The sequence below is a fragment of the Terrapene carolina genome, unplaced genomic scaffold, assembly GCF_002925995.2.
Source record: "Terrapene carolina triunguis isolate 2854851 unplaced genomic scaffold, T_m_triunguis-2.0 Scaffold111, whole genome shotgun sequence".
Lineage (NCBI taxonomy): Eukaryota > Metazoa > Chordata > Testudines > Emydidae > Terrapene > Terrapene triunguis.
The window spans coordinates 26,834,064-26,846,367 of record NW_020664462.1 but is presented as its reverse complement, the minus strand read 5'-3'; the positions used below and the strand labels follow the sequence as shown (position 1 = coordinate 26,846,367).

Here is a 12,304-nt window from a genome sequence, read left to right as displayed (position 1 = left end):
TATGGGGGTTACAGGGCACTCTCCCAAGGTACAGTGTATCACACCGACCAGTAGTGCTGTTTTATATAGATGAGAACTCCCACTTACACTTTTCAAACTGGAGTTATGTACTAAACAACTTCCGTTCTGTCTTATTTAGATAAGATCTTCAGGCCCTGTACTGTGTCCCGGTGTATGTGCTGTGCCCAGCATGGTAGGGTCCTGATCTTGGTTGGAGCCTGTGGGTGCTACTGTCCTAGCTCTTCATGGCAGGAACCATGTTTTATGTGTACAGCACATAGCACAATGTGACCTGGATTGCAGCCTGTGGGTGCTACTATATGTGTTAGTGAGCTGGACAAAACTTTATAAAAGGAATCAAGATTACAGTAGATGGTTTACATAGAAATGGTATAGCAAAATGGGAAGGGGGTGTATTGAGATGGACCCCCACATTAGATTCAGGTAGGGGTATAATCTCATCACAGTAGTGGAGACTTGCATGCATACTGTGGGTGTCTAAACTTCAAGTGAAAATCCTTTATTGTGAGTGACCCCTTCAGAGTTCTAGATTGGGATGGAAGATTTGGCCTGCGTCCTGCGAGAGGAGGTATAGAGTCAACTGTAGGGTGATTGGTGGACAGACTGCCATGTGCATGAGGTATGGGTACCAAGTCTGTCATGGCCATGTTGAGGCTATGAGAATGACTGTGGCTTGTTCCACCTGATTTTGTGAAGCACTTTGAACAACAAAGGCGTGTAACGGGTACATCCCATCTAATGAGGAAGGCGTCCCTCAAAGACAGATGATCCAGAGCTGCTCTTGAGCAGAACTGTGGACATTTGGAGTTTTTGGGTGTGGCAAAGAAGTCTGTGGTCAGGAATCCCTAGCGGTTGAATATGTGCTGCAGGGCTCATGTCTAACTCTCACAAGACCCCAAGTGCGAATCTCCTGCTCAGTGAGTCCGCCATAGTGTTCTGGTGTCCAGATAGGTAAGAGGTCAAGCTGTTGATGTCATATTAGATACACCAATTCCACAATTTTAGTGCTTCTGAGCACAAGTTTTGGGACCTTGCTCCCACTTGTCTGTTACTATAACATGCAGGCGACATTGTCTGTCATTACTCTTACAGTCCTTTAAAGTGCTGGCACGCGTTGCAGACTGCATGTAATTCTCACCAGTTGATATGCAACACCGATTCTGAAGGAAGCCACCTGCCCTGTACGGTGTGGGTCTGTAGCTGTGCTCCCCAACCACATGGGGGGTGTGGGGGTATCGGTTGTGAGGATCAAGGACGGTCTGCGCACTTCCTTTGGTAATTTCTGAGTATCCAGTGACAGGTGCTGGATGCTGCAGGGAACAGTGGGGACTCGGGGATTGGTGTGTGCCTAGCACTAGCCTGTACAGAGAAAGTGAGGTCTGCGGAGCCCTGGAAGGTAGTGTGTGTGGGAGGGGGGGAGGGAGGGAAGAGGCCACAGGCTGTTGATTTCAGGGAGCTGAGCTACAACAGCCATAGACAAGATTGCTTCTTGCTAAGGATAGATAGTGGGCCTCACATTTGGAGGCAGATAAATAATAATATCTGCTAAAGTTCTTCAGCTGCAGAAACTACTGCACCTGCTGAGGCTGGGAGACATTACTGAAGCTCTAGAAACACATGGTGGGAAGAGGAATGATGGGGATGTGTGGCATGAGCTTATTTCATAGAGCTGCTCTTCCCAGTTAGCCTAAGTTCCTTTTCCCACCAGCCTTATTGCACTATCAGACCTTTCCCAGGGTCAGCCAGTTTGCACAGCTTCATGTGCACTGTAGTCACAGAAACTGGGCTCAGAATTAGGCTTCTTAATAGTAAGCAGTAAGCAAAACATGCATATAAATACTGAAAAAAGCAAAACCAAGGACTGGAAAGAGAAGATAGCCTGCTTAGAACTGAATCCTTCCATCCTAGGAGAAGGGGCAGCAGAATTTCCCCCACAGCTTCAGAGGAGACCCTCCCCCAGTCAGTTTATAGAGAAGTGTCTTCATGAGCTGTGTAGATTTTACACAGAATATGCTGGCTGACAGAAAAGAGCAGAATTCCATGCAATCTGGCTCGCTCAGATCTCTGCTTCCTGGCCAGTCTACAGCTCTTCAGTTTCTTTCTAGTTGTCTGTTTTGGGCTCTTCCATCTCCAGTACTTCAATTGCTTTGGACTATTTGTCTGATCTCTCCAGTCTCCCCGGGTCTCGGCCTCTCCGTCTCATTATCTCCCTTTTGTCATCTTCAGAATCCTGTAGCTAATATTACTTACCCCAAAGCAGTGATCTCTATTTTTGTTTTCCTAATAAGCTACATTTCTATGGAATATGCAGTAGGACACAATCCTAAAAGTAGCACCTGTTCATTACCAAGACCTTTCCCAAAAGGGATCTCATCCCATCCATAAACTAAGCCTCCATTTAAGAATTGCTGATTTACACGTATTTACAAGGCTGCTGCAGGTAGATTAGGCACTCATTTTCTTTCACAAAAATCATTCTAAGTGTCTTTATATATTTTTCTCTGAACAGTGAAGCTGGCCAATTTAGGGAAATTGCAAGATCTTCAATATCAGAACTACCATTTGATTCTCAAGGGAAAAAGGGACCAAAAGAGGCCAGGTCCCCTCCAAATGCCTTTTATGTTGCTTTGTCACAGTGTTATCTTGTTTTACAAGTGCTCTGTTTACGAGAATGCCATGAAGGAAAATGTTCATTTAAGTTCCGTAATCACATAGGGCTACTTTGTAAGCCAGCAGAATACAGCCTCAGCAGCTGCTTGCCCACAAAACTTTGCAATTGTGGAGACTAATTAAGATTCTTCAGAGGAAGTTCCTTCTCTTTGCAGAATGCCTTATTAGATATTCTGTACCTCCCTTCTTCAGAGCAGAATGTCTGACTGTGCCTGGTCTAAGTTTATGGCTTATGAATTACCAATTGATTCCAAAATATCACTGCTCTTTTCTGTGTCCGAATAAAGTTGTTTCCTTTAAAGGAAACAAAAAGTAGCATTCTGCAATTAACTACCTAAAGTATAGCTATTTAACTGTGTTAGACTGAACTTTTAATTAGACAGCACAATACTTTCTAACTCATCTTCACTACCAAAGGCTGTTAGGATTTGCATGTCATAATGCAGAGGATGCAATAAAGGGGGAATTAATCATGGCTTTCAGTTGATGGTGGCTAAAGTTCAGGACAGTCTTGCCAGTTTGTAAGACTTGATTAAATTCAAGAGATTTTTTTTTTTAAATCAACAGAAGGACATGTCAAGTCAATTTGAAAACTATTTTATTTACAAGGTTGGATACATTTATTAAAGTAGTCTTTATCTGTGCCCAGCTCTCTTCATTGATCCATAGTAACTACAGCAAAATTTCCTCACTACCAAGCTTGAACTATTCCAAATGTCACTCTTTAGTAATACTATATACAGCACCTCCATGAGGCATGCAGCTATTGCCCATGGGACAAAACTTGAGTTTGTAAAACAAGTTGACACCAATACATAGCCACAGTGGGGATACAGGCTGTAAGTCTGGTATACTAATGTCTCCAGTTTTAATAAAAAAAAAATCAAGTTTATACTCTCACTTTTATGACTATTCACTTTTCTTTATGCATTTTTATTCCTATTTTGGGCTCTAGACATTAGATAAAACTTTTATAAAATGTAAATAGTTACCGTTACCTTTTCTGCTGCTCAGCTTTCCTCAGTTTGTGTTCTGTTCCATACTGACTTTGAAATAGTCAATGTAAAAATAAAGCCCTTAAACTTAAAGGTATGCCAATTTCAGGAAGCAGCAAGGCAAGTGATTAATGCTAGACATGGAAGACACCATTTGCTACAAGCTTATTTCTATCACTAGGATTTGAAAAGGAAGCAAGAGATATTAAATATGTAAACAAACTGCCATGGTTCTAATGTACAAAACTTCTAGCTGGTGTGCTTGTCCTTTACCCTCAAGTAGATCAGTTATTTTTCTGTTGATTGCAGTATGTGTTTAACTCTTGCCACATTATCTGGATTTTTTGGGAAGTATTTCCATCTCCCCAAACTAAAAATTAGCAACTTAAAGCTTTCATCTCACTTGCTGCACAAAAGTTATACTGTATTATATATAGTATTATGTAGTAACAAATACTTAATTCTCTGGGAATATAATGGAAAGTTACATTCCTCACTGTTAAAAAGAGGATATTCAAAACAGGTATTTTCTTACTTTGATTACAGCAACACTTAGACAACATGATCTGTAATTAAACAATGCTATTCAGAGGAAATTGATTTTTTTTTAATTGGGATTTGAATAAACTATAACAAATTTCAACTTCATTTATATTTCCTACTAGAATGATGTGTCTCAGAACAAGTATCAAAAAAGAAATTATACTTTTAAATCTCAACAGGAGGTTGAAAATGCAACATTGATTTATAGATATCACGATTCTCACCCAAGTTGTTTTGCAACAAACCGCAAGACTTCACCACTACCACAATAAAAATAAAGTGAGAAAACCACAAGATTAGTCGTCCCTTCTTTTATCTACAAAGACTTTTTCAAGCAAGCTTTCTGCTGTTGGAATTCTCACCTTGAACATATAAAAGAGATCAAAGGTCAAATGGGATAATTTCACCACTTGTCTGTCTTCCTTTTGTGGGCAGGTGGTTTGTGTGTGGAACATATCAAACATTAGGACAAAAATACTTGTGTGGAATACTTATAAATATTTGCAAATTTAAACCTATAAATTACCCATCTTCATCATACAATCCAACTGCTGTTCAGGGAAAAGGGGGATTCTTAAAAGTTTCAGTTAGACACTCCATTTTTAACCACAGCACAATCTCTGCTGCAGGAAATATCATTTCAGGCAGTCAGACACAACTGAATATTTGGGAGTGTTTGCAAATTCAACAGGGGACTACGTCATCCAAATTTGGACTGGCAAACTCCAAACTAGCTAATAGTTTTCTTTATTCAGATTAGACATAACAAATATCAGGTACAGCAGTTAGTCTAAAAAAATACATTTAAAAATCTTCAGTAGACCATGCTCCCTATAACAAAAATCTTCCAAAACCAAATTTATTTTACAAATTAATCTACATTATTAATGTAAAAAGAAATTCTCAAATTTAGTATTATGTCATTATTTCCAACAAACATCTATTGGAACGTTTCCATTATTTGCAAATGTTAGAATCTGTAATACATTTCTCTAATGTATCCTGTACATATTAAATAACCTAAAAGGCTCCTCTTGTAGTGCATTAACAATTTAGCAAGCACACAGTATTTTTCCAGTACCATTTGCATTACAATTATTTGCCTGCAAATGTAATTAACATCTAAAAGTGCACATGTTTAGTTTTTCGAGTAACCTGTTTATCTGAGGAAACCTAGACCTCCACTGGAAGTGTTACACTACCTGTAGCTAATCTACCCATGATTAGAAATGTGCAACTAGAAGGTACTTTGAGACTATACAACAACTGAATTATGTACATAAGCCAAAGGTCATTCAGTCTTTAGCTTGTATTTACATCCAAAAATGTTCACTACCACAGGATCATACCAAGAACTCAGTACAGCATTAGATAATGATGGTATTTAATTAGAATTGTTAACTGCAATTCAGTATAGCACAAAATGTAGCCCAAGAAATACCCTGAAAAATGGATGTGTGTATTAAATAAAACTCTAGTATGTCACAGAACAAATCCTCTGCTGGATATTCTTACAAGTTCAGTGTTTGAAATAATAGGATCCTGCTCTATCAAGCAACCAGAAGATCCAGCAAGGATGCTATATAATACAGTTTAAAAAAAAAAAAAAAAGCCTCAAATGAGGGATTATTTGAATTACTGTAAACCACACTGGCCACTGTTAGCACTAGTTTAAAGACAGTCACACTACACAGAATCCCTGCTGACAGGATCCACACAGGTTTCAGTACATAAGCATAGGATGAAATTTTATTGTCACTAAAAGTATGAAAAAACATGTTTGAAGCCAGTTGATAGGGTTTTCCTCACCCTACCAAGTGGTGAACCTTTAAAAAAAATCCATTCCAGATTATCCAGTCTGAGATTAATTTTAGCTCCTCACCAAGAAATCCAGTGTATATGCCCATACTAGAATTGCAATTTGTATTATTAAAACAGAGTACAAACTGAAATATTCACAATGTAATAAGTGAATTATAATCGGTCAAACACTCCTCCCGTTTCTTCCCTCCCATCCTACTGAAAAGTGCAAAATTGAGCTGTCGCTTGGTCCACAAACACAATACATCATGTACAAAGAGAGATTTAACTTCTGATGGAAAGCTGTTGCCAACTCATATCTTCAGTTTTAACTTTGAGAAAACTTCAACATCCAAAGATGGAGTTCAGTTCCAGCAGAATTAATTCTACAATCTGATTCTGGTAAACAGTGTGGACTGCTATGTTACCAGTCTCTTTCTCTGGCTTTAACAGAGTTGGTCCAAAAACTATTGCTACACTTTGATAAGTCATTCGGTTCTTTTCTCCATTTTCTACAACTCTGGGGAAAAAAGAAGAAAATATGCGTTTAAAATATATTCATCCATGGGAGAGAGAATAATGTGTTAACAGAGAAGAGAAACAAAACCAAATCAGTAATTTCTCATAATATTTATTCCATATTTACTGTCATTCATGAAACATGCCACTATTGTAATCACTTTCATTGTTTAAAATATATTTGACACTAGCTCTGTCCCTATAATCTACAGCTTTCCCGGCTAAAAGCACAACTAATAAAAACACTGTCCAAAAGTTGGATTTGCTTCTCCATAAGCTTGTATAAACACAGACAAGTGTTTTGCTTTGATGAAGCACAACGAACATCAAAGGAAACATGATTAGAACCTTCCCCCAGGACTTTTAATGTTTGATCACTCAGCTTTAAAAAGGGTGACTAGATGTCCCGATTTCATAGGGAGAGTCCCGATATGTTTTATATAGGTGCCTCCCCACCCCCATCCCAATTTTTCACACTTGCTATCTGGTCACCCTAGCTTTAAGGAAGCTCTCCAGTACATTAAGACTTTCTCTTCCTTCTACTACTCACCTCTTGAGGTGTCTAAAAAGTATCTGCATGGTATCCTGATTTGGCTTTGGCAACTGTTTAATTAAATCTTTGACAGCATGAACACGCTGTCTTGGTTCTTGTTCTGGAAAAGATAAAAGGCAGATACACCATAAATTCAATATTTTTATTTAAAATTTTGGTAGCATATAATTTACCAAAAACTGAATGAAGCCCACAATTTTAGTGCTGATACCAAGTAATACATTGCCACCTGGTGGCCACATTGAATATTACTGATAATCTGAAGGTAACACCTTAGAGACAAGATGGGTGAGATAATATCTCTTATTGCAAAGGCTCTCAACCTTTCCAGATTACTGTACCTCTTTCAGGAGTCTGATTGTTTTGTGTACCCCAAGTTTCATCTCACGTAAAAACTACTTGCTTACAAAATCAGCTATAAAAATACAAAAGTGTCACAGCAAACTATTACTGAAAAATTGCTTACTTTCTCATTTTTATAAAATAAATCAACTGGAATATAAATATTGTACTTACATTTCAATGTATAGTATATAGAGTAGAATAAACAAGTCATTATCTGGATGAAATTTTAGTTTGTACTGACTTTGCTAGTGTTTTTTATGTAATCTGTTATACAACTAGGCAAATATCTAGATGAGTTGATATACCCCCTGGAAAACCTCTGCATACCTCCAGGGTTCACAGAACCCCTGGTTGAGAGCCACTATTTTATTGGACTAACTTCTGTTGATAAGAGAGACAAGTTTTCGAGCTTACACAGAGCTCTTCTTCATGTCTGGGAAACGTACTCAGTTCATAACTAAATACAACGTGGAACAGATTGTTTAGCATATTTCAAGGACCATTCACCCACCTTGTCTCTAATATCCTGGGACTGACACAGCTACACCACAACTGCATATAAGGTAACACCTTTACAAAATTTCATAATTTCTCCTTTTTAAAAAGTGAAAAGGAGAACATATTACAATTAAGTGCATCATGCATACTTAAATATTTATGATTTATGAAAATTCTGTGCATGCTTTATGGACTTACTAATTGCATTGACAAAGTCATTGAAATGATTATATGTGAAGAGTGGTTCTGGCAGTTCTCTGAAAAACATTTTTAGAGCTCCTGTGATGACATGTATATCTTCCCATTTACTGTCATTCAAGTCCAATTTCTCATCTGAAAGAAAGCATATGAATGATTACTATAATCTAGTAGGTGTTCATCATTAATTACTTATTTCCTATACAAGTTGAACAATGAATGGGATTCTTATTACCCAGTGTGAAGGGACCAGAGGAAACAGTTACTTACTGTAACTATAGTTCTTCAAGATGTGGGGAGATATCTCTTTAAGAGATCTATTGGGGGGTGAGAAGGTATGAGTTGTGTCGGTCATTGTTGCTAGGCAGATGCACACTTAGCACTCTACATCCAGAAGTTTCTGGAATTGGGTGTCATAGGGAACCTATTGAGCATACCCAAAACTATTGCTAGAGTCTGACTCCATGAGGGCAAGCAGTGAGGGCAGCTGCTTTACAAAAGGCCATGTTGCTCTGTGTGGGCTGGGAGAAGCTGAGCCCAGGAACAGAAAAGCACGCTGTTGTCCCTAACTCTGAAGCATTTTGCAGCAGGTTAGTGATATTGTTAACCCTCCAACAGGGAAGTCCTAGCAATGTTAATTACAGAAAGGGAAAATTGGGAGGGAAAAATAATTTTTTATTTTAATCGTATACTTTGAACGACGTTTGATTTTAGCCAAATCATTTTAGTTAAATTGTCTCAACTAGTATGATTCACCAACTTTTCTTTAAATGTGATAATGGAGAAAGTAATTTATTTTGCTATTCTGTTTTGTATTTTTCTTGTAACAGGGTTGGTTTGTTTAAAAACCCATATACTTGTTTGAGCAGTTGGTTACTCAGTTAGCTGACTGGCTAACACTGATTTCAGCAGAGAAAGTCTGTACGGATTCCAACTGAAGATTCCTACAAGCAAGTGGAGGAAAGATGTTGCTTCTAACTCAGCAGATGGTATAAATTTGGTGATCAAAGACTAACTGAGACTCAGGTAAACTCAACCTAAGCTTTTGGGAACTCCGAGTTTCATCTCACTGTTTTTCTGGGGGACTGACCTGTTTAGATTTAATTTGTCGTCTTTATGTTTCTGTATAACTGTGAAGATAATGTATGTGACTTATAAGGTAGCCATGTTATGTTGTAAAAATGTAGTTATTATTTATTATGTTTCTTTATCATAAGATTTTTAAAAGTTGGTACTTAAGAATTAAATTAATTCATTTAGTTCCTTTGGACTTGATTGTGGGGAGGTTGACTCTTTGCAATCCTTGCTGAAAATCCTCCATGACTGATTTCTGCATCTCCGGGCACTGGAGAAGGGCACCCACAGGTTACAATGCACACCCAGCATTCAAGAGCCAGATAATTTTGCCTAGCAGTACCCGTAGAGGGACGGCGCTCATGCCTTCTTGCTGTAGCCCTTCCCCTGGCTATATGAGGTAGCAGCGTCCCAACTCCCATCAGTTCCTTTGCACTGAGCACCTAGAGTGCAGTGCAGAGACTCCAATGCAGAGGGCATGGAGGGTGGGTCGTGGAATAAATGGCTGCATCACATCTTGAACAACGGTTACAGTAAGTAACGGTTTCTTCTTCTAGCTTACATCTTCTAGTAGATGCAGCCATGTATTCCACTTACATGACTCACAAGCAGTATCCCCCGGAAGGCGGGGCTTGGAGTCTACCTAAACAAGATTTGTAGGATTGCCTGACCAAAACTTGCATCCTCTGGAAGATGCAGTACCAGATCGTGTAGAATGACCTTGCACACACTGAGGAGGCATAGCTGAAGCTATTTTATATGCAGTATTGATACAAGATGTTATCCATTTAGAGATCATTTGTGAAAAGACTACTTCACGTCATACGATCTACATATGACACAAATAGGTGAGAAGAAGCACAAAACACTTCAGTCCTGTCCAGATAGAAGACTAGACATCATCTGACATTTAATGTATGGAGATGAATGCGGCTTAGGAAAAAACACAGGTAAATATACCACCTGGTTCAAATGAAACTGAGAAGAAACTTTACGACCACACCCCAAGATGCCAGGGTCTCAAATGGAGGTCCCATTAAAGTTGCTAGGACCAAGTTAAGAGACCACAGAGGAAATGGCTCTCAGACCAGAGGATGGAGATGTAAAAGCGCTTTTAAGCATCTTGCCACCATGGCAATGGAGAAGACGGATCTTCCCTGAATGGGTGGGATGAAATGCCAATATTGCTGCCGATGCACTTTCAATGAACTAAGTGCAAGACCCGACAACCGAAGGTGCAGCAGGTATTCTCAGAACTCGAGGGCAACCTCTGATTTGACAAGGGCCTTGGTGCCGAAGCAGACCGCATGGCCTACTCAAACAGATGCTGCTTCAGATGAAGATCCCTCACCACTTGAGAGTCTGTTTGGTGAGTGATCTGCAAATCAAACACTGCTCCTTAACATGGGCTTTGCCTAGGCACAGCAAGCACCGCACGTGGGGATTGTTGTTGGGGATCGCTGCCCCACATGACAGAATGTTTAAACCCTTGTGATGCCATCACTAGGGAAATAGTTAAACTACAGCTAACTAACACTAAATCTAATTAACTATATACATTAGAAAAAAAATCACTAAAAATAGAGGGATTATGAGGTGAAAACCAATACAGAGCTCCAACTCCAGCCACAGGCTGTGAGAAGGAACTGAGGGGGGTCGGAGTGGCCCCACCTCATTCAGCCAGGGGAGGGGCTATGGCAACAAGGTGCAAGTACTGCCCTTCTACAGATTCTGCTAGGCAAAAATTCTCTGGTTCCAGGGCAGTGTGCGGAGCCCCCTGGCTGCCTCTATGCATAGGAGGCGGAGGGGAGGGATGTGCCGCTGCTTCCGGGAGCCTCATGGAGCCCCGGCATGCACGGAGCAGGGCAAGCCCCAGACCCCGCTCCCTGGCTAGAGCTCGAGAGCAGGATTAAAATGTCTGAAGGGCCGGATGCGGCCCCAGGGCGGTAGTTTGCCCACCTTTGCTCTAGGCTGAGAGTCCTTTGCTGGACCACCTAAGGGCACAATAGAGATTCTCACTCAAGGTCAGAAGAATAGATGAATGTTAAATGCTAGTACAAGGTTGTTGGGTTTTTTAATACTTTTTCTCTTGCTTTCCATAAGATATAGAAATATTCTATTTGAGCTTCATTCCTTTTAAACTGACATGCCACACGTTGCTTCAGAATTATTACAGGAGTGACTAGAGGGCTTCAATTAGGACCAAGGCTCTGGTGTGCTAGGCACTGTATGAACAGAAGTAGACAGTACCCACCTTGAAGAGCACATAAGCTGCTATTTAGTAGCATTTTCATTTTGAAAAGTGCTAGATATTTCTCATGAAATGTTGTCATATTATATTAAAACAGATGGACCAACAATCAATGCACAATCTGAAGAACTTTCTAGCAATTTTGACAAATACTCTTGCATATATTTTCAAATTGATAATACAGTTGGAGAATGGAACTTACCATGATTAACTGCAAATCTTAGCTTCTGTATCACTGCAAGATTGCCACTGACTCGGTATAACCCGTCAACATCCAATCCTAAAACAAATGTTAAAATGTAGATTTTTTTTAGATACTTAAATGTGTCAGTCTACTCATTTTAGAGATTCGAGTTAGCAAAAAGAAAATCCACCATCTGGAGAACTGCAAAACCTCTTGTCACAATGAAAACTATTTACTTATCTGCAGAGATAGTTGCTGACTAATAACTTGCCACTGCAAAACTTATGCTTGAAATAATGTCTAAAATGTGATCATAGAATCATAGAATATCAGGGTTGGAAGGGACCTCAGGAGGTCATCTAGTCCAACCCCCTGCTCAAAGCAGGACCAATTCCCAACTAAATCATCCCAGCCAGGGGTTTGTCAAGCCGGGCCTTAAAAACCTCCAAGGAAGGAGATTCCACCACCTACCTAAGTAACGCATCCCAGTGCTTCACCACCCTCCTAGTGAAATAGTGTTTCCTAATATCCAACCTAGACCTCCCCAACTGCAACTTGAGACCATTGCTCCTTGTTCTGTCATCTGCCACCACTGAGAACAGCCAAGCTCCATCCTCTTTGGAACCCCCCTTCAGGTAGTTGAAAGCAGCTAT

At 39.7% G+C, this 12,304-nt stretch overlaps 1 protein-coding gene across 6 annotated transcripts in view; it reads right to left on the bottom strand.

Moving 5' to 3' along the window:
- Positions 1-3,309: 3,309 nt before the first annotated feature.
- ARHGAP12 (Rho GTPase activating protein 12) overlaps positions 3,310-12,304 on the bottom strand; it is a 149,630-nt gene continuing 140,635 nt past the window's right edge. For all 6 annotated transcript variants that reach the window (XM_026652066.2, XM_026652067.2, XM_026652068.2 and 3 more), the window contains 4 exons: positions 11,670-11,747; positions 8,143-8,277; positions 7,099-7,201; positions 3,310-6,549 (listed from right to left, as the gene is read on the bottom strand). In XM_026652066.2, coding sequence (XP_026507851.1) covers positions 6,375-6,549; positions 7,099-7,201; positions 8,143-8,277; positions 11,670-11,747 — 491 coding nt within the window. In that variant the 3' untranslated portion in view covers positions 3,310-6,374. The remainder of the gene's footprint in view (positions 6,550-7,098; positions 7,202-8,142; positions 8,278-11,669; positions 11,748-12,304) is intronic.